This window comes from Taeniopygia guttata, chromosome 4 (genome assembly GCF_048771995.1).
Source record: "Taeniopygia guttata chromosome 4, bTaeGut7.mat, whole genome shotgun sequence".
Classification (NCBI taxonomy): Eukaryota; Metazoa; Chordata; class Aves; order Passeriformes; family Estrildidae; genus Taeniopygia; species Taeniopygia guttata.
The window spans coordinates 61,852,579-61,874,863 of NC_133028.1; the positions used below are offsets into that span (position 1 = coordinate 61,852,579).

At 36.3% G+C, this 22,285-nt stretch overlaps 1 protein-coding gene across 15 annotated transcripts in view; it reads left to right on the forward strand.

Moving 5' to 3' along the window:
• Positions 1 to 22,285, forward strand: part of INPP4B (inositol polyphosphate-4-phosphatase type II B) — a 293,940-nt gene that overhangs the window by 100,756 nt on the left and 170,899 nt on the right. For all 15 annotated transcript variants that reach the window (XR_012055774.1, XM_041715980.2, XM_041715983.2 and 12 more), the window contains exons 2-3: positions 6,292 to 6,516; positions 8,167 to 8,211. Coding sequence is in view for 14 of the 15 variants with exons in the window: in XM_041715980.2 (XP_041571914.2) it covers positions 6,426 to 6,516; positions 8,167 to 8,211 (136 nt within the window). In the remaining variant the exon portion in view is untranslated. The remainder of the gene's footprint in view (positions 1 to 6,291; positions 6,517 to 8,166; positions 8,212 to 22,285) is intronic.

Consider the following 22,285-nt stretch of genomic DNA (forward strand, 5'->3'; position numbering starts at 1 on the left):
ATTTGTTTCAATAGTAGTGTTTGTTTCAATTGTAGTGTCTTGGAAAGGCAGGTCAGGCTCACTCCCTATTTTAGAGATAGAATAAGTGAGGCATATGCAAGATTTCTGTTGTGGATCTAGGCAGAGAAAGAAGATCTCTGAATCCTGCCTTTTTAAAGGCAGACTGATGGTCCAGCTAGAGATATGAACTGCTTCTATTCAGCAAAAGCAGTCCACTGCTTTGCAGGGGCCACTCTTGGAACTTTCAGTGAATGCTGCAGTGTATTTGTTCAGAGATCTTGAGATACCATTGTGGTATTCAAATATTTGTGTGGTTTGCATTGCTTCCAGTATAGGTGTGGTATTTAATGAAAGGGTAGAAGCAGTGTGGCATATGTGGAAGCTGACAGGTACGAAAAGAAACAGTGTTGTACTACAGTAGTCAACCTGGGCTATCCTGCTAAATTAATTTCAAATACACTCTTTGTGAGGTTCTGTAGGACTTAAATGAAGCTTATAATAGTAACTTATGTAAGTTTATTCCAGCATTGTAAAATTTATAAAAATAACTGAAGATAAAATTTTTAATTAAATTCTTTATCTTTGATTGAAAATGTACTTCCAAAGAAAGATTAACTTAGCATCATGAGTAACCATGGGATGATTTCATCACTACTAATTTGAACATGAAATGCATCAGCATATAGAACTCGGACAGCTTTGTGAATTAAAAGCCTCTGATATCTGTATTAGAAATATCCTGTGGATATAATTTATGTATCAAAGCTTTTGTTCTACTTTTGTTTCAGCATATGGTGGTTAGCTGTGATGGTGCTTTATATTTTAGATTGACAATGACTCACTAATATTCTTAACCCTTTTCCTCTGCTGAACTAGAGTCTGAGCTGAGAATGACTTTTTTGCTGGTGTATGTGAAAAGAGACAGACAACCTTTAACCTGTTTGAACTCTCTTACTTTGCATACTAGCATAGGAGGAAACATAGTGATCCCCTAAAAAAGTCAAGGTTATCAATGTGGATGTTGACCATGAGCTTTATACATTTTATTAATTTGAATTATCCCAGTAATTTCTTCTTTGTCCTGTTCAACATGATGTTATGCTTAAACTCTCATGATGGAAAATACAGCAAGCCAAAGAGTAACAGTCTTCCTGTCACCTCTACCTGTTGAGTAAAATAAACCAATAAAATCTTCTTAAAAAAAAGTTAATAACAAGTAAGATATAAAACCAAAGTGGAAATGTATTTGTTTTATTTTATTACGTTTTTATTTTGAGAACCTTTCCATTAAATTGCAGTCTTTTGAAAGACAAGAATCAGGTCCAATAATTGCCTACATTTTTTTTGTGAATTACCAGAAACTAAAGTTTCTGTGTAAAAGATTGTGATTAAAATTACAATAAAATACTTAAAAAAATTAAGGAAATGTCATTCAAGACATTTTTAGCAAGAAATTTGTTTGCATCTTAAAAATAACTGACCTATATAAGTATTTAGAGAAAAGAAGCAACTGCTACTCTTAAATTGAAAAACTTGAGAAGAATAAATTTTATTAGGAAATAAGGGAAAGAAGAAAAGTTTTCTGAATATGAAGGAACTGACATCAACATACATTTCTGATTTTAGGCTGTTGCATTAGTGTAGAAAAGGCTTTCCAATGCCACTAGGAATGTATCAGCTGTTTGTGCTGTTCCCTTTTTTGACACCAGTCCTTCAGAGTAGGGGCATTGAGTTATTTATTTGAGCAGCACAAGTCCTGAGGGACCAAAACTTTCTGTGCTGATTTCTGTGGGAGAAAGTCTCTTTGAGACTGTGCTTAAGCAAAGAGTTGTTGGTGAACAGATCAGATCCTCAGGTCTTGCCTTCTGTTGGGTCTCTGATACTGAAATGAGGAGGAGCAGTGAGAGATAGAGATACAATGATCTATAATTTTCCTTTCAATATAGTACTGTGGGGATTTTGAAGGAATTTTGAATGAATTAGAGATGGGATTCCTGTGTTGCTTTTGATGGTTTTATTTATTTTTCTTATTTTCTTATTTTTCTTATTTTCTACATAGGCAGGAAGGGTGAGTTTGGCTCACATCTTCACTGCATTGCTCAGATGGTCACAAGACCTCCAGTTACAAGTCTTAAGGATTTATTAACCAATAAAACACTGCTAACAAGGATATTTATGCTTTTGACTCAATCTTTAAATATTTCATCTTATGGACTCAAGCTGGAGTGTAAGCTTTCTTAGCCAATCATATTATGACACACAAACTTACAATACTACACTTTTAAAACTTTAAACTTTCCTCTACTTAGCTTAACGTGTCTCTGCTTTAAATCCACATTCTTGCTTCTGGCACCTCAGTTTGGAAGCCTTTTCCAAGGTCTCAGATCAAATCCTGTGTTTAATTCTAAGCTTTGGCCTACAGGCCCAAAGTTCTGAGAATTCCCTGCATTTTGGATTCCAACAAGTACTACTAAGTTCAAAGTTTGTTCTCAAAAGAAAACCAGTGTGTTTAGTTTTTTGAAGGTTTTCCCCAGGGTTTATGAACTGGAAACCCTAGTGAGGATGTCCAGCTTTAAGAGGAACATTATTGTTCTGCTATTGCAGATTCATAAGTAGAAAATTGTCCTAATATAGTATGTTCTTAAATCTTACATGTCATCTTATTCAAAAATGATATTACAACAGTAAAACTAGGAGTGCAAACTAGATAAGGCACTGTTGATGTCAGCAGTACATGTTTGCAAAAGTTAAGGTTTTCTTCCAAAACTACTAATGGTAACTCCTTTCAGCAGTAACAGTATAGCACAGGGTGCTTGTGTTCTACAATAACTTCTTAGCAGCAAAGTATGAAGTCCTTTTGTCCACCTATTTAGGTGTACTATTTATATTTTTATGAATCAATATATCTCTTATTTACTTAAATGTTAATATTTTAATAAAACATGGAGTAACAATTTTTTATTTAATTATTTATGTAACTCTTCTGATATGTCTGCCATTTGTTTGGGGCCTTCATTACATTTGTAGGTCCATTAGTTTCATTTTGGGAAAGATTCGTGTCAATTTTTTTCCCCACTGATATTTGGAATTAAATGTCTCAGTTTGTTAGGGAGTACTGTATGCAGCTGATTTAAAATAATAGTAAGCAACTATTAGAAGGAGAAAAGCAAAGAGATTATGATCTTTATTACATAAATAAACCTGTGTGCTCCTTTATTGCAACAGGCATTTTTGTCAGCATGCATTTTTCATGTTGTGTTTCCTTTGGCAAGATGAATTTGGGTATATAAACCTTTCAATACCTAAAGGGGAATCTACAGGAGAGCTGGAGAGCGACTTTTTACAAGGCCATGGAGTGAGAGGACAAGGGGGAATGGGTTTAAACTAAAAATTAACAGGTTTAGATGTTAGGAAGAAATTCTTCACTGAGGATGGTGAGGGACAGGCACAGGCTGCCCAGAGCAGCTGTGGATGTCCCATCCCTGGCGGTGTTCAAGGCCAGGTTGGATGGGGCTTTCAGCAACCTGGTCTAGCAGAAGGTATTCCTGTCCAGTGGCAGAGGGATTGAACTAAGATGATCGTTAAGGTCCCTTCCAACACAAACCATGCTGTGATTATGTGCGTTGAAAAGAATGGAAAATAGGTAACTTACCTATACCAGGTATACTGGTATCAGTATACCTACTGATAATTTAATTCTTACTGCAGAATGAAACCTTTTACATTTGCAGTGATGAGTATTTTCCAGGAATTTTCATATGCTTTTCAGAATTTAACTTAGCTGTCAGAGTACTCAAAGGATCTAAATATAGCAGACTGTAGTGTTCTGAAGTGATAGTTTAGAATGAATTTCCACATCTCAAAAGTGGCACCTGTTAGATCAGAATTATGCCCACTCCTATTGCATTTCACTCTCCATTTCTGGTTCCATGCATATTAATGATGATTCAGTATGCCTTTTGAGCCTGGCACTCTGATTTTTACAGCTAAGAGGTAAATATAAATAGCATGATTTCATGAATTGAAAAACAGATTTCCTCCCAAAGCAGATATTTTTTATCAAGCTAGTGGTAGGATATTTCAAGGCAAGATTACTGTTCCTATTTACATTTAAAGATACAGGGAGAAAAGAAAAGAACATATTGGTATATTTGTATGTTGGCTGTTAAGTATTGACTTATTTCTCTGACAGCTTTTCTTTCACCTAAGGTACTTTGGATATCCAAACTGCATTTATTAAAATTGTCTGTGCTTTTGTGCTTTTAAAAGGTTGAATGGTATAAGCAGATGCTAACTTTGTGGTTTGGTTTTTTTTTTTGGGTGTGCATTTTGGTGGTTTATTTTTTTTTTGTTCAGTTTTTAAATTTTTGTTTGGTTGTTTTTTGTTTGGTTGGTTTTTCTTTTATGTTTTTCTTTTAAATTAAAGTTAATTAGTTAATTTTGATCCTGATGCTGGTTTATTACATGCTTTTTGTTTCCTTTCCTTTCAATTTTCCACTGCTAGCTCCAAAATACTGTCAAATATAATAGACTTCAGACTCACTGATGTCAATGACAGGAGGGAGTAGAACAGTCTGCTGGTGCAGACCTTACCAGAGCAACAGAAAAGTTAAGAGCTTCTCTAAATACTGGTCTTTCTGAAGGTTACTTCATGAAAGTATGACTCACATGGAGTACCAGATCACAGGAGAGCTTACAGCTAAATCTTCTGTCTCTTCAGTCATCTTTGACAAACAGCAGAGCTCATCTTGGTCATGTTTGGTCACTCAAGAAAAGATCTTGTCTGAAAACAGGATATGATAAACATCTGCATCTCCCCAAGATTTTTAATATTTTTCTCTGAAGAACTGAATACTTGTTTATTCTGACAGAGTCAGGGTTATTAGCTTTTTATCTGCCTCTGAAGCAGTTGTTTCCATTTTATTTTTCTTTGCAGTCTTTCCTCATGAAATCTATGGTCCAACTGTTACATAAAATGTTACCCAGCATTTTTTAGCAGCATTTGCAGCCACACAGTTGGATTTCCTTAGATCTAGCCCGGGAAAAAAACTTGTCCTACCTCCACAGGGATTTGTATACCGTTTTTAGAGCCTTCTAGATTTGAGGTTTCATCTTTTATCCCCTCCATAACCATAAAAGCAGAGGTTATTGTAACTGGCAGATGCTTGGTTTATGAAGCACAAACAGGTTTAGAATAACATGTGTGCAAGTGCCCAAAGTTAGATACTCAAGGCAGTGAACAGAATTTAAGTTCACATTGTATGGAAAAGAACTTTTCTGTGTTTTTTGGATTTTCAAACTAAGTATGAAAACCTTTCACTGTTCTGTTTTGTCCAGTGATATGATATATGGCTGATTTAGCTCAGAATACTTTTCAGGCCCAATGAAATACTTCAATCCTTGTTAATAAAATAGCACAGGTGTTTTATAGATTTTTATATTTCTAAGTAAGTTGGTAACTTGTTTAAAAAAAACATTGATTTTCTTTCTTTCCCAGTTTGCTTTTCTTGGTGTTTGTTGCACTAAATGTCACATTGAATTTATGACTCTGTAAAGCCACCTATACTGCAGAATTTTAAATGCCTAAGAGGTGTTTTTTTCTTCCTGCTCTAATACTAATCAAATGACCAATCCTTACTACTTACCTGGATTCCTTGGGAGCTTCAGCTTTCCCCCTTCCCCTTCTTCTTCTTTTGTTCTCAGAAAATTTGATCATTAAATAATTAGACCCAGGCAGAACAGCAAATGACACATGGATAATAATGAGGTCAGAAGCTCCCACGTACAACCTGTTGAGTCTTCATAGAGGAGTTATGTCGTGCTAAATTATCTGCATGTGTTCCTGATCTGTATTCTGGCAAGGATGAATGAGAGGCTGAGCATAATAGAAATCTTTAATAGAAGAGATGATGGATACATTCATTCTGGTGAATCCTACTCTCTGACAGAACTATGTCTACTGCCCTTGCTAAATCAAATTTGTTGTCAAATTAGCAGCTCAGAGATCTGCCTGCTAGGCTGCAGAATCTGTGCTGGAAAAGGATTTCCCATTTTGGTTTGATTCTGCCACCTAATTTAGCCATCTGTTAACTGATCTTGGATATGTTTAGTACTGCATCGATTCTGAAAGAGCTGGGATTTGAGTCCAGAGGTGGATGGGGCTTAATGTTTCTGTGACCATGAACATAAGTGTGAATATAGTGGTTTTGATCGTTTGTGACATCAGTTATTCCATCATCTCCCTTTCCAATCACAGTCCCTAAGAGCTGCTTTCATGCTTTCTGAGTGCAGGGTTTCAGAGTGGAAAACCGGATCTTTACCCTGAAGCTGCATCAAAGCCAGACTGGGAATCTTGGGCTGTGGCACTGGGAGAGGTGAACTCAGAAGGTTTGCAGAATAAAATTCAGCAGCTCCAGACGCTGATCATGGAAATCAAAGAGGAGAGATCATCAGATGAAGCACGACAGTTTTTCCCTTCATCCCAGTTAGACAGTCTAGGAGAGCCCCAGTTGACGAGTAAGTGCATTTACTCATTTTATGGAATGGTACAATAAAAGTGACCCAGTCTCTGTGGCAGTTCAGATAGTGTCACAAGTAGGGTACAAAATGCTGTTCAACTTCTTGCTTGTCAAAGTGCAGTTTAGATTAAATAAACTGATGAAAATTGTCTTTAAATGTTTTTCCCTGACATATTTTGGTTTATGCACATAACCTTCAGGGGAACAAATGTGTAATTTCTGTGTTTCTGAGTTTTTCTCTCTAACCTATTTTCTTCATAAGACTTAAAGATTTTTTAATTTTTTGTATTTTATGTCCTATATGGATTACTGGTTAAAATATAGTCTGATAACTTTGATAAATGCATAAATCTCTATAGTGATACTTAAACTAGTATCACAGGTTTGTTCTATGTGATGTAAAAGCACTCTGGGGATTTGAATGCATGTAGCCATATGCTGAGCTGTATTTGGTGCACTGGAGTCAGAAGACTGTATTTTAGTTGCCCGGTCACTTAATCAATTCTGTAGCCAGCATATTCATGAAGGTGTTTCAGGCCAATATGCTACTGGCAGAGTTGAACTCAGAAATTTGTTAAAGCTTCATTTAAAAAAAAAAAAAAAAACCACCAAAAAAACCCCAACTTTTTTTTTTTTTTTCTTTTTGGACCATTCTAAGCTCTGCAGTTGTAATTTTCCTCACACAGATGTGAATGAATAGATACACTAATGAGAATGGTGTGAATCTAGACTTAGCAGCATTGTGTTTTTAGGGAGCAGACACAGCTATAAGTTTGGGGTGATTCTTTTGTTCATGGGTTTGTCAATTTTTTTTTTTTTAAACCAAAATCTTGTTCCAGTTCATATACTAACTGAATCCTTCCCATGTTACCAATTTCTTCAATATTGAGCAATAATTAATAATGCTTACTGGAGACAGTACAAAAATGTTAAGAAGATAGAGTTTACTTTCTACAAGTTCATTGAAACTGTAGTTGTGATCCAATTACTTTGTACATCAGGTGAACAATTAATTGTTATTCACCTTTCCCTCCTTGCTTCCTACTTTTCTCTTGTTGCATCTCTGTGGTTCACTCCTTTATTTTAGCACAAGAAAATATTGCCCTTTGCAATAATTCCACAATGGATTAAACTGTTCCTGTTCCTACTACGTAAGGAGAGGAATTAATGTATTGATTCTTCAACAAAAAGAAGTTGGGCTTATTGCTTTACAATTTGTAGATCAATAATGTGTTTATATTTTACTATATTAACCTGATCTACCTACTGTCACTAAACATGGAGTTTATTTTTAATGTGATGACATATCTATTTAAAAATTACTTATGAGACTTAATATTTTTCCAATGCATATATTGTCAGTTGTTGTGACTGAAAATCTTACAAACTCATGAGAACCTGGGTTTTTTTCCTAATTCCTTTTCCCAGAAACAGAAAGTTTCTATTAAGAAGGAAGTCTTCTTCAAAAGTAGCCTTTTTTCAGGCAAATATTTAATCCAAGTTTGCTTTGACTATGAGTTTCTAACATAAAATGTTACTTCAGTGGCAATGGCAGTAGTTATAGGCATGTGAAAGTTTTACTATGTATTAAAGAGCAAGGCATGGAAATCAAATGATCTCTAATATTTTTTTTTCTTGACCTTTTAAGGTATTCAGGGAATTGCAAATGAGCCAAAGCTGGAGTTCAGTCTTGGTAAGATACAATTTTGAATTTTTGGAATTATAATGGCCTGTGTGTGAGGAGTTTTTAAATATATATAGTGTGATATACTGTAGCATGTGACCTGTTTAAAAAAATTAAGGTCTAGGTGGGAGAAGTGCATATCTTTTGAAATGCTGATTTTAGTTTCTTAATTGGTTGGAATGGCTAAAGGTTTATTGAATTCTGTAGTGCTGTGGTGCTCTAACAGGGTGAAAATCTGCCCAACAACTTTGCGAATGTAGTTTGTGAAATACTACTTATTTGGAAAAATACATTTAATTTTAAGTTTTTGAAACAATATTCAGATAAAAGTACTGTTGCTTTATATCAAAGTTTAATCTAAATGTGGTATTATTTGGTAGTGAAGAGGTAATGTAAATGTTTACCTGACTTTGCCATTTTATACTTAGTAATACTTAGTATGCTTAGTAATTGGTACATGAGAACTATATATTGTTATCATATGTAGCAGAATTGTTTTGGGAGGGGTTCCATCAGCTCAAGCTTCCCCCTCCATTTAGAGGGTACAGAATGATTCCGATTGCTCAGTAAGTCAAGCAATCTGATTGAATAATGGTATATATTTGTAATGCAAGGTCAAGGAGCACAATATGTCAGCCCAAACTGTGCAAAGCAAGCTTGGCTACTTTTCACTGTTCTTTCAGTGCAAAAGCTTTGAAGCCTTTGAAATAGTAAATGAAATCATTATTTGCTGTAGGAGCACTAAACAAAATAATTCTGTGTGGGAAATAAGAATGATAACTAGGTTTAGTTGATTAGTGACTGGACTCTTCTCTTTGCCAATGTAAATTATCCTGTGATTATTCCCTCCTGTGTATGGTAAAAGAACACAGTTACAGATAGTGTGACTTTTCAAGTATTTGATTCTATGTGATGTCTGCATTCTGAACTAAAACTTGTCAAATTTATTATGATGTTTACATCCATATGACCAGCAAATATTTATCTGATACTGTGTAGCTGTACACTGAGAAATTTTTACTCAGTGTTATTCAGTATCTGTTAAATTCACTCTGCTATAAAAACTTTGATAACATCTGTTGCAAAACAGATTAAGTGTAAGAGGGAGAGGGAAATACAGATAACTGTAAGCAGAATATTATATAAATGTCAATTAGACTCCACTATTTGGATAATTTAAATAGTCTACAAATGTCCTTCAGAAACTCCAAACATAGCAAATAGGATGGCATGATTGATGTGGTTTCTGTGGTTCTGTTTTCGCCCCTTGCATTTTGGGAGCTTCTTTCCTGGCCATATCCTTGGAACTGGGTTACACTTGGCTTGTGTGCTGCTGCAACTACCCTGATTGGAGAGCTGACACCTTAAATCTGTGCCCTTTGGGACAGACACAGTTCTATTTGATACATCCATTTTTAGAATAAATTTTTATGTGTATTTTTTATCTGTATATCCTTTAAAAATGAGATAGTTATGGCATTACAAAAAAATTAGTTGAGTAGGTCATGGGGTTTTTTTCTGCATAGACTATTTCTGCATAAATTGCTAAATGCTGGCATGGAACAAAGGCCTCATTCTGTTGCGGGAAAATCACCATAGTATAGTAATCGCTAAGAGCAGATTTAACTTTTCTGTACATTTCTATTTACATTTTATAGGTAATGTGACCATAGCATTTGGGCAGAGCAGTAATTGCAGCATTCCAGCAATAACAAACTCACACAATGACTCTGGTGTAGTATAGGAGAGGGAGGAAGGTGCTACAGGCACTGACTGCAAATTAGATGAGCAATGCTTCTGGAGAAGTTGCTTTCAGTAATAAATGTGCCCCAGCAGGCAGAAATGTAAAACCAAAGTAAAGCCATTTTCAGACTTGTTTGGGCTCGTGCTGGATGGATCTCTGTTCACTCAGTGTCAGTATTTGTGTTTTGCATTGGGCTGTTTCTAGTAGGCATTTATGTTCTGTGGTTTGTTCTGCAGCATTACTGATTGAGTCATTGCAGCCCTGTGAGGGATCTTATACACTGGATCCTGTTGCTGCTCAGGTAACAATTAGGAGTAGCAGCATAAGCCTCTTGATTTTGGCTGGTACTCCTGTCAAGAGTCTTAAGTCAGGGATATTTAGCAAAACAGGCAATTGTATAAAGGTGATTCTTAGTGTCTTGAAACCTTTTAACAGTAATAAATATTTAAGCATAACACATTAGCACTAGTGTTATGCTAATGACACTAATAACACATCACCTTTAGTGACTGAACAGTCCATTAAATTCTTAGCAGTTATTCTTCTTACTGGAATATCAACATTCCCATTCCAAAACTTCCTAGCCCCAGCAACCTCAGTCACCAGTACTGTGCTGTTGGTTTGTCCAAATGTACAGCAGACACCTCCTGCTGATGAGTGACATAGGAACAATTTAGCTTGGAAGGATGCATCTGCTGTGTGGCCCAAACAGTTAAAATTCCCCTTGCAAGGGCAGCCAGTGGAGATGCCCCTGTGCTGTCCACCTGGTTACTGGCAGGGCTGGAAGGGACTCTGCAGCCTGGCCTGTGCATCTGGGGAGCACCACTGCTGCTGGCAGGCCAAGGACACTGCTTGGCTGACACCATCCTTTGAGAGATTTTGTCTAAATAAAGACTTGGCATTCACTTCAGCTAACATCTCATAATTGTAGTTTAAGTCACTTGTCAGTCAATAAATAACATTCAGAAGTGGAACTTCAGTAACTAAAACAAAATATAGCTTTTAAATAATATTTGAGTGCTGCCTAATACATGAGTTTTATTTAGGGACATTATAACTAAATGCTGCTGTTCAGTATTTGAAGTTCTGATAACTAAATTTTGAAATAATGATATTAAAATTCTTCCTAGGGTTTTGAATTTTGTTGTGGTAGTTACCGTGCAACATCCTATGTCCAAAATACTCTGGAATGCATTCTCTTCATAAAATGTCAAAATAGTGCCTTCTCTTATTTTATCTTAAAGTTCAATAAAGTGGTATTTTTTTTCTTTTTCCCTGAGGTTAAAGCGAAGAATAAAACTCACCTGAATTACAGCTTTCCTCTGCAATACACAGCATTTTCAGGAGTGTGCCTGTCTTGTAATATAACTTTGGAGTCAGAGCATCCTTTAGACGAGGATTTTTGTGTTTTATATTCCTGAGGACTCTTTGGAAATGTGGGAGATATCTGAACCTTGTAGCTGCTGCTAAGTTTAACTTCAGAAAGTCTCTCTTGTTTGGCATTTTGAGTGCCTGTGTTCTGCATGCAGTTCCATGAAGCATTAGGAGGTAGAATATGACAGCCTGTGCAGGGTGCTGAGTAGAGAGGAGGAGCAGAGCAAAAGGAATGAAACTGGATACTGGGCATGAATAACAAACCAAAACTGATAAAAAGTGAAACTAATAAAAATCTTTCCCACGACTTTGAAGTGTGCAGGGTTAGATCTTATATGTATGTTTATTTTGAAGCTGCTCTTTTTGGTTGATTCTCTAAAATATCCAGGCCCTTGAGTACCAGATCTAACTAAATATGTTGTAGGTTCCTGGCTTTAAAATAGCTGTGCTACATCAATGTGAAGTATGTGAGCCCAGATAATGTATAAGGTTATAGTTATGGGAGATAAATTATATTGTGCATTTTGATGAACACTAATATGAAGTTTTCAAGAGCTTGTACTTACAAGGGTATTTGATAGCGAACTGGCAAAGCAGCACAAGAAAATTGCAACAATCAGAAAAAAGAGGGAATGGGGTAGAATGCACAGTTGGTGGTCAAAGTGCTCAAACGTGGACTTGGTAATGAACATGATATTAATAGGGAGAAATATGGAAATAAGTTTGTTAGTTACTCTCTCAATAACCAACATAATTTTAGTGGTTTTGCATTTGTCTAATTGCTTAGAGTTGTGAAGAGAGGGCAAGGAATATGGTGGTTGTAGTATGGTAATATTAACCAAAATTGCTGTGTAGAAAAGAATGTCTCTGCACATAGCATACCATATGCAGGTGGTAATTTTTATGACAACACCTGTCTGACATTTTCAAAAGTGGTCTTTTTTTTTTTTTTTTTGCAAATATATTAGGGCAGTAAATTTTGATGGACTGTTCTGTTGTTGAGTAACCTCTAGGTACTTTTCAAAGTGTGAACTAAGGTAAATCTTGTGATTATGTTTTTACAAAATCTCATTAAATAGTGCACAAATCACAGAAAATTTGAGCAAGTACTTGAAAGAATTAAAATTAAAAATTTCTAGGTTATTTTTTTATTCTTTTTACCAAACAGTGAGTTGATAGAAAAGCAGTCTACCTGTAAAGGCAGAAGTTTTTATTCTCCACGATCTTATTTTTCCCCAAGTGATATTGTGATGCCATCCCTTTGGAAAAGGTCTTGAAGCAGATTTAACTCTGCATGTTGAACATAAATGGTATATTGATGCTGCTCAAAGAGCATGACTAAATTATTTTTTCCAATTCTGAAACATAATCTGGAGCTTTTTAAGCAGCAGCTGTTCCTGGAAGAATGATAAGCAGAAAGACTTTGTTTTATCCTTACCACAAACTTGAAGCCAGTCTTGATCCTAGCAGAATTTGCTGACTTGGTTATCCTCCTGCTTCATCAAGATACGAGTTGGTGAATAAATGATGCTTTGTTGTGTTAGCCAAATAAAATCGTAAAAAAAGTTGTCATCACACTTCTGAGTAAATCTAAAAAGTGGTAATTTCTCTGTGAATCAAACTCACAGTGTCACCTACTGCTGAGGGATATATATCCTCAAAAAAGTTGTGTTGGCTGTTTTAGAAACAATAGCAATGAAAATATAAAAATGAAGGCAGGGTTTGTGAGTTTTAAATTTTACTTTATTTGTTCATTTTGCTCTTTGTTATTGTAACAGTTTTCTGAGTTTTACTTGAGTTTGTTCTGCTCCCACACAAATTCCATCTATCACCAAACCAGCTAGTCAGGTTTTTTTTTTTCCCCTTCGTTTTACTGATGTATATTAGATACTGTTACATCACAACAACAAATAGTAAATAAAAAGACAATTTAAATTGAACAGAAAAGATTGAGGATGTAGAAAAGCCACCACATGATTGGAAACAATGGTCTTGTTTTCCTCTGGGTGCTATTTATTTGACTTCTGTCTGCTTTGAGACTTTTGCACTGCAGCATAAAATACCTTAAATGCAGCATATTCTTAGTAACTCAGTGCTGCTAGGATGAGTGCTGTTTTGACTGAAAGGAATCCTCCCAAAGAGATAGCAATTCAAGCCCTGAATTGCTTGAATTGTCTGAGACTGTATTGGCATGTTTTGACTTAGGGCTTGTAATGTTTTTGCAGTGACTTCTGCAGGAGAACTTGAGCTAACTTGCAGTCAGTTTCAGTGCAGATAAAGCAACAAGTGAAACAGTCTTCCAAAAAGGTTCTAAGGTAGTGAATGCCTATTATCTTTCACATCATGTTGTCACCTCTCTTGGCAGTTTTCAATGACGGATAATGCATATCCAGCAAATTGATAAGTGATGTTGAGTTAGTGACCCCTGAGGAGAGTCAGCTCTTCTTGCTGTGCTCCGGCATTCTCTTGCACTCACAGTAAGCTTTTTTTGTTATATGCAGACAGTGTGTGAACACTGCTGAAAAGTGATTTGAGAACAGATTTGCCAAGACCTTACATCATTTTTTTAAATCCACTTCTCCTCCCACAGTACTTTGCTCACATTAAAGAAGGCTTTTATGATTCAGTGATAGCCCTTGCCACACTGAGCCTGACTGGCTTTTTAAATAGGCAGCTTTCTGAAGCACTGCTCCTTCATCATTGTGCATCTCTTTAAAGTATCACTCCTGAGTTTTGTGTGTTTCATATTCTCTCAGAAAGAATGGCCATAACTGTCTATATACTACCATTAAGACTTGGTAATGTTGGAAAAACAAACCCGAGAAATGGGATTTGTGGGGTGGGATGTGTGTGTGGCATGGACACATACTCCAAAAAGCTTAAAACCAGAATCCTTTCAAAAACTCATATACTTTTTTGGTTTTTTCCAGCTTAAGTGGGTTTGAGTCCTAGAGAATTAGGCTAGATTTTTCAATTTGTACCTGTATGCACTGTAATTATAGAAATCTATCCTTCAATCCCTTTAGGGCAGGGATTGTCTTCATTTGCATTTTAGCTAGAGAAGCAGGATGCTGTCACAGTTCTTAAATATTACTGTGTACTAATTGTAGGGTTTACTATGCAAGGACTCAGAAATTCCAAACATGAAACTTGGGAATATGTACAGTTAGTGTTCTCTCTGCTTTTTGCATATTAATAGAAACTGAAAAGGCTGTTTATAATACTAGGTACTTTACAGTTAAATAAAGTTCTTCATGAAATTATCTATATAGATAAATAGCTATTCTATGTAGTCCATAAATATGACATTTTTTTTTGTTGCTGAAAACATTACATCTAGTGTAGCATTTCTCATTTTTGTTACCTGCTTTGTTTCTGTGTTAGTAAGAAGCAATTCCTAATAGAAGTAGTCGCAGAAATATTTCCAACTTGTGGCGTGCAGCGGCGTGCTTGATGTTAGCAGCAGAAGGGGGCAAGACACCTCCCTCAGGACCCCAAACTTCCTAAGCAGTCGCCAATGGATCAACCCAGAATGACGAGATGGGCCTTGCTTGCTTATCTGAGGATTGTTTATTATGCCAAAAGGGCAAAACTAAAAGTGTCCCTAACTTGAATACAGAGCAGAGACAAGGACCATGGCATAGGCAGGGCAGTAGGTCTTAAGGGACAGGACCAGGGTGGAGCTGGGAACTAGGAACCAATACCAAAGTATCAGGGGAGGAACATAAGGCAGGGATTATAATGTTTAAACCAACAGGGAGTTCCAGGGGAGGGGAACAGTCTAACTAAACTAATGGGGCAGCGAGGGATACATAAATGACAGGGAATTCTCTGGAACAAGGGGTAGGACCTATGGAGGACTGACAGCAGGGACTGAACCAATGTGTCGGGGGGGGGGGGTATAAAACCAACTATTAAAAATGATAAAATAAGAGAAAACACACTACAACACCAACTTGTCAGCATCCATTGATACTTAATGCTTTTCATTTACCAGCTTTGACTTGTGTAAATTCAATTTCTATGTAAGTGTTAGAGATTAAAATTCTGCATTACAGGGTGCTATGTAGCAGTTAGTCCCCACGGTGGGCTCCTTAAATGCAGGGATGTTTATTTGCTCTGAAGTGGGTCAGAGCAGAGGATGAACCTGCATGAGTGAGCAAATCATTACTGTCTGAGTATATTCCAGTGTGATGGATTTACAGGAACCTGCTGATGCTGATGCAAGTAGTAAGAAACATGAATGTTTTGAGTATCAGTATTAAACCCAGCTGCAAACTGAGTTTCAGGCAGTTTTCTTCCATTCTGCTCCATGAAATTGAAGTATTTCCTGTTTCCATAAGCTTTTGCTTCTGTGAAAAAAAATTCTATTCGAACTACTGGGAGAAAGTGGTTGACAACCTTGTAAGTATAAATATGTATAAATCAGGACTGTGACTAAGGGAAACTTTTAAATCTAATAGCATAAGATTCTAACAGCAACTTTCACATGTTTTGATATAAACACTTATGTAGAGATAAATTTTGAATAGCTATGGCTAATCTGTTTAGAGAGGAGTTTGTAGATGCCTGAATTTGAAAAGCTATTTAACAGTTGAAAGGGCTTTTTGGAATTCAGCCATTCTGAGAGACAGGGGTTTATCATCTCAGCTCTTGAGTGATGCAGCAGATAATAGGATTAAATTCTGTCAGAAATGTACAAATTCTGTAATCTTGTCAGTTAGAAAACTGCTGCATTTTTAAGTCTAAGAAAAAAAAAGGAGCATAAGACTAGGAAGGAACTTTCTTTTTCAAACCTTAAATAAAATTAGTAGGCTTCTTAGTAAAATCAGGTTTTTTTTTTCTTTCTTTCTGAAAATTCTGCATTTGTGTCTATGGTATGTTTTATAGACTTTGCAATTTGTCGTCTCATGTTTGCAAAATTCCTTTTATCCAAAATTTCAGAGGCAAGGTTGTATCTGTGCTGAAAACTTATGTTTTCTGTGAAGAGGGGTGCCAGCTCTCTATCCCAGTGAGGCAGGGTGCTAGAAGCAGATTAATTACAAGAGCTCAATCTTAGCATGGGTTCATCTACCTCATTCCATGCTGCTTTGCCTGACCTGATTTCTGAGGTAAAACATTCATAGCTATCAGTAATATAATGATAATTTCTAAGGCTGATTAAAAGTTACGTATGGAGAAGGGCTCCAGAATTACTAAAGAATTTATAGATATAGGTAGAGATTTAATGTAATTTTCTCAGAATTGAGCTCTCATATTTTTTTTATCACTTAGGTATTAAAAAACCACCAAAAAGAACTCAATGGATACCTGAATTTGTCCTTTAGTATTTTCACAAGCATTGTGCTTGGCATCTGAATTATTAGGTGTTCTGGTGAATGTGACATTAATTCTTCTGTTATTCTGATGAAATGGAAAACTTGTGATTCCAGGGTATTTTTAAACTAGTTCATAGGAAAGTAGGATTAAAGGTCATTGTGTTAGAGAAAAGTTATTTTTGGCCCATGCTGCTGCTCTTTTTTCATCATTTTTCTCTTCCTGCTTTTGCCCAAAAATATACCTCCTGCTGCGCATACTTTCTCCTATTTGTCTTGCCAGTCTATATGTGCTCTTTCCAGTTCAATATTTGAACCTGATTTCCTCACATGAGGCTCTTCAGAATCCCTACGATGGCTCCCACGTGGGGGTGGTAGATCTCAGCAGGAGATTTGACTTGCTGTTTGCACATACACAAATGTGTGCGCATCCTTTACCCCTTCAGGCTTTAGGATGTCGGAGTGGCCGAGGAGAGTGAGTGGGAGAAGGTGTGGCAGTTCAGTGCCTGAACTGGGAAGGGGAGAGCCGTGTCCTGCCTGGCAGTTTTCTGCCGTGGAAGGAGATTTTCTTGCCAGCATCTTCCCAGTGAGAGTGGGAAGGAGGCCCTGAATGCGCAATCCCGTTATCGTCATGCATCCACAGGGACAGCCCCTTAGTGACTGTATGCCTTTGTGCTTATCTGGTACATGATAAATGTATGACTGATTTCTCTGTGGGTCCAGGAAACTTGTTTGAATGAAGAGGATATTTAGATCCTTACGGAGAATGTTTTCTGTTTCAGATATTTGTACACAGAGAGCAACAAGTCAAATAAGGATGAGGTATCCCTTTTTTGTTAGAGAAAGCTCTAGAAGACTTCCATACCTACAACTGAGATTTGGATGGCAGTCCTGGCCCTGCTGCCTTCTTCCAATCTTTCTCTGCCTCCCAGGAAGATGGCATTTTAACTATTCAGAATGCAAAATTTTTTTTTTCCTTAACTCCTTAACTATGCTGTTGTCAGGGAAGCTTAAAAGGTATACAGTGTTCTCAGCAATAGATGTTGGTCTTTTCCACAGCTTCATAAATCCTTTAAAACTATACTGTTTCTTCTAGAAACAGTGCTTTTTTTTCAAACTGCAAAGTGTGGTAGCATTAAAGTTTTAAATTTTATATCTACTTAAAAAAGAAATTGTGTGTACCAGTAAGTTTGATGAAGAGCCATTTTTAGTATCTGTGGTTGTGTGCTTCAGTGCCTGACATCTTAGTTTTCTCTGTGGCTGCCTAATTGGCTCTCGCAGTCCTGGGATTTTTTTCTGGGCAGAAATGAGAAACAAATTTTATTTTGGACAGGGATAGTTGGGATTTTTTTTACTGTGAGGGTGGTCAAGCACTGGCACAGATGTCCTTGGGAGGTTGTGAAGTCTTTATCCTTGGATGTTGTGAACACCCAAATGAATGCAGCCTGCTGTGGTTGACCCTGCTTGGGCAGGACGGTTGGACTTGTTAAACTTATCGCTGATTCCAGTATCTCTGTGCCAGGAATTAGGCATGTAACTTTCCAGAAAGAGTTTGGAGGCTTCTTAGAGCTGGTAGTGATTGGTTTGACATGAACTCCTCCAACATTCTGTACTGTGTATGGACAGTGAAGTATCTGTTGATCCTTACTGTTGTTGATACCTAGCTTGTGATCTAAAAAAACCTTCAAGATCTCTAAATAATCACTTATAGTTATGTTGAAATTAGACTGTTTGAAATGGTTGCTATGTGGACTCAAGCTGTTGTAGGGAACTTCCACCCTTGCATCATAATTAAGCCATTATGTGGGGCACACTAAAGATACCATAAAGGATTTAAGAGCAGCCTGAATTGCCTTTCTTTTTGGGCAGAAAGAGTCAGTATTCAATAGAGTCAGCTATTGTTAAAATATTTTTCTGGATGCTCTTGGCCTGGATAATATGTTACTGGTGCTCATTTTTATGAATTTTTGTATATGTGCAAATTCATGTTTATTTTTTTTTTTTTTTTTTTGGTATATTCTCTCAAGGAAGAGTTATTAGTGGGAATGTTTGCAAACTGAAAGCTTGACGTAAAACATGCGTAGTTAACTTGTATTTACAGCAATGGTGTTGGCCAGGAATAAAGCTGAAATGGACTTTTACCCTTAGTTTAAACTCTTAGTCCTTTCTCTGCAAAGAAAAGAATTTGGGCCAAAGACAAAATAAGCTGAGGACTGTTAAGTGATTAGTGCCCTTTTTCCAGTGGGGTGGACCTCAATTCTGGAGTTATGATGGCCAGGGACCTGAATTCAGTGGTACTGGAATGTAAAAAAATACATGTAAAATACCAAATTACAATTGTCTTTTGTGCCCTTTATGCTTGCTGCCAGGAAAATCGTCCTTATTTTGCGGTCAAGATGAGACAACTTTGAGTGGATACAAGCAGACTATCAAGTCTTCCTCTCTCTTGCGTTGTTTGCAGCTTTTAGTAGTTTGCAGCTGTTATGTAGAGGTGGGCAGAATGCTAAAAACCTGTGTTTCTGCTCCATGTGTTGCCTCCCTTCCATCTCCTTTCGTGTGTATCTTTCTCTGTGAAGGTAAAGTCACCACATAATTCTAAAATGGTAGAGATTATTTAAAAGACAAAGAGCAAGCAAATGATTTAGAGGTTATAGTAGTCACGGAGTTGGTGCTTCTTGTGCAGAATGGTAATGACTAAACAGAAATAGAACAAATCTCTGTTGTTAGGCCAATAATATATTAACTGAAAATAATTGTCATAACTCAAAGCATGATAGCTCTTGACTTTTTTGACTCTTTGCTGCATTAGCTGAACATTTGTGTTTCAAGTGGCAGTTGTTAAATACATCTCTGAATGTGCCTGTAGAAATAATTGCAGTAATACTTTCATGTTATAAAACATTTCCCAGTGGACTCGTTTTTAATCCTTGTATGTGGAAACAGAAGTTGCATAAATAGAAAAACATTAAATTAATAGAAAACTAAAGTCATCCTCCCCTTTTGAACACATTAGTTTATAGATGTACTTATTTTTGGAAATTCCAAAATGCATGGCCTGCGGTGAGATTTGACTCAAAAATCAGGTTCCTCCTGCAGGCCCAGAGAAAACTGGAATTCTCCTAAATGCAGCAGCACAAAATCCCATGCAACACACAATGCAGCATGACTAGCAGACTGAGCTGAGGTGCTTTACTGAAAACAAACAAAATGCTTAAGAATGCTTTTATTCATTGTTTTACCCTTTACCCCCTGTGGCAAATAAATTTTCTAGTCCAGTTATGGACACTTTAATTATCATTATCAGCCATATTTTTAGAGTGGTTTTTGCCTATTATGTGGAATATAGAACTGCTATGTAATAAAGAAGCATTTTTAAAATTTACTTCAGTGTTGTTCCAACATTTAAAACAAGCTAAAACTTAAATGTGGAATTCTATTGCTTTTAACATTTATTTCTAAGAGACTGAAGGCATGTAAATTTCATTATGATGAGTTAAGAAGAATTTGGTCTTCCTTAAAGATGAGAATTCTTCACACCTGAGAAGCTGAGGATTGTTGTCTGGAGGATTGTAAATAAGCTGCTTTAAGAACTGAAGTGGGCTAGCACTGTTTTCTACTTTGAGATGAAGAGCTGCAATACATAGATAAGTCTAGATTCAGATCTCTAGTTTGCCAAGGGGTGTCTCTACAGAGACAAAAGTTTTTCAGATTTTTTTTTGGTTGTTGTTTTTTGTGGTGGTGGTTTTGGGTGGTTTTTGTTGTTGTTTTTATAAATTTTTTTGTTTCCTTTTAATCCTAAACTATAATTTCTTTGTACAAATTAGTGGAAGTAATTTAAAATTATATCTCTGAAGAAGTCACCTATATCTTTATGTGTGTCAACATACCAAAATCAAGGCAGTTTCAAACATATTATTGCTGCATGTAAAGGGCCATTTTTTCTAATTTCTGCTAATTAGAGTGCATTTATAGTATGAGGATCAAATTTTCTGGTTTGGGTCTTATTCCTTTGTAGAAATCATTAATGTCTCCCCTTTTAAATCATCTTCAACATACAAACTGCAGAGTTGAAAATTTAGAGTAATAATTATGAGCCAGTGTCTTGGAGGGGAAATGATCTTGGTGGTGATAATGAAGAAACTACATGTATAAATGTCTTTGCTGCTTTAAAAATGTTAGTTTGAGATAAAATCTAGGCAATAACAACAGCTACAATTCCTATGTTTTTTTACCCTTTACTTTTTAGAAGGCTGTTTGACTGTACCACCAGAGTTTTCATGGCTGAGGTACATTTTTTAGAACAGTAAAAGTTATTTCTTCAGAATACACAAGTAAACAAATGCAGGATGTTCATGGGAGATGGACTCCTTGAAGCTCATCCTCTGACATGACCCTTGATCTGTAAGGTTTTATTATTTCTGGACTCTGTCATTTATGTGAAAAAAATACAAATACATGTTTTCTAAAATTCCTTATGAAGGAGTTCTACTTTGCTATCTTCTGCAGTCCCCTGCTGTTAAAGCAATCATAAATTGGTCAGAATGACTGCTTCAAAATCCTCTGAGGAGTTAATAATTGTCTCTTATTTGGACTTGTGTTTAGGTATTAATCCAGAATTGCCACCTCTTCAAACAAGTTTTACTTATGTTAGAACATCTTCTCTTTTTAACTACTGCTTGAATGCAGATTATTTAACATTTATCAAGCATTTCCCTACCAGGAAATGTAATCATTATTGGGCTAAAAGTGATTGTTCTGGATTGCAGAAATCTGTTTTCTCCATTGATTAAAAGTGTGTCTTACTCTTCTCTGCCTGTCTTTGAAATACATTTTAGTCTGCTTTCTTTTGAGATGTGTGGGTTTTGTTTGGCGAGAAGGTCACCTATAGCACATCGGAGGGATTTGTCAGTGGTTTACATTGTGTTTTCTGTGGAGGACCATCTTTTTAGACTATCTCACTGGCCATTTTCAACATCAGACACCTATGCAATGAGAACCAATTGTGAATCAGCCTGACATTTAGGAATCCAGCAGAGTGGGGGGTTAAAAATGAAAAAAAATAATACAAACATACAGGTAAATCATATGCTGCCTAATTTTTTTTAAAGGCCATGTTTTACTTCTTTTGAGGAATACACACAGAGCGTACTACAGATCTCAAACATTCCCACTGTCTTCCCTTAGGGTACGTTAAGGAGGTGATTTTGGTGGGGGTTTTTAATTATTTTATTTTTGGGGTTTTGTTTGAATCTTTATGAACTTGAAATTACATCACTTTCTTGTCCCCTTCCTTCACACAATGATAGGAAGGAGCACAGCTCTTCACACACAGATGAATTTTAAGGCTGTTCAGTAAGACAGTAGATCTATAGTTTGCTTTTATTATTGTCTTTTATTTTGTGAGTTACTGTTAATATAGCTCCCTACTGCATCTTGTCCTGGCATCTTCATTTGACTACCTTTAATATTTAGCATTTTCACTTAAAGAAGAAATTAATAGTCACCAGCAGAGTCTCATGGGTATCAGGACTGTGGCCACACATCAATTTGCTGACAATTACTTATAGAGTTGGGTCCAGAGAATTTTACACAAAGTGCTTAATGCAACCTCTAAACCTGCAACATTTCTTAGGTGTACTTATGAATCATC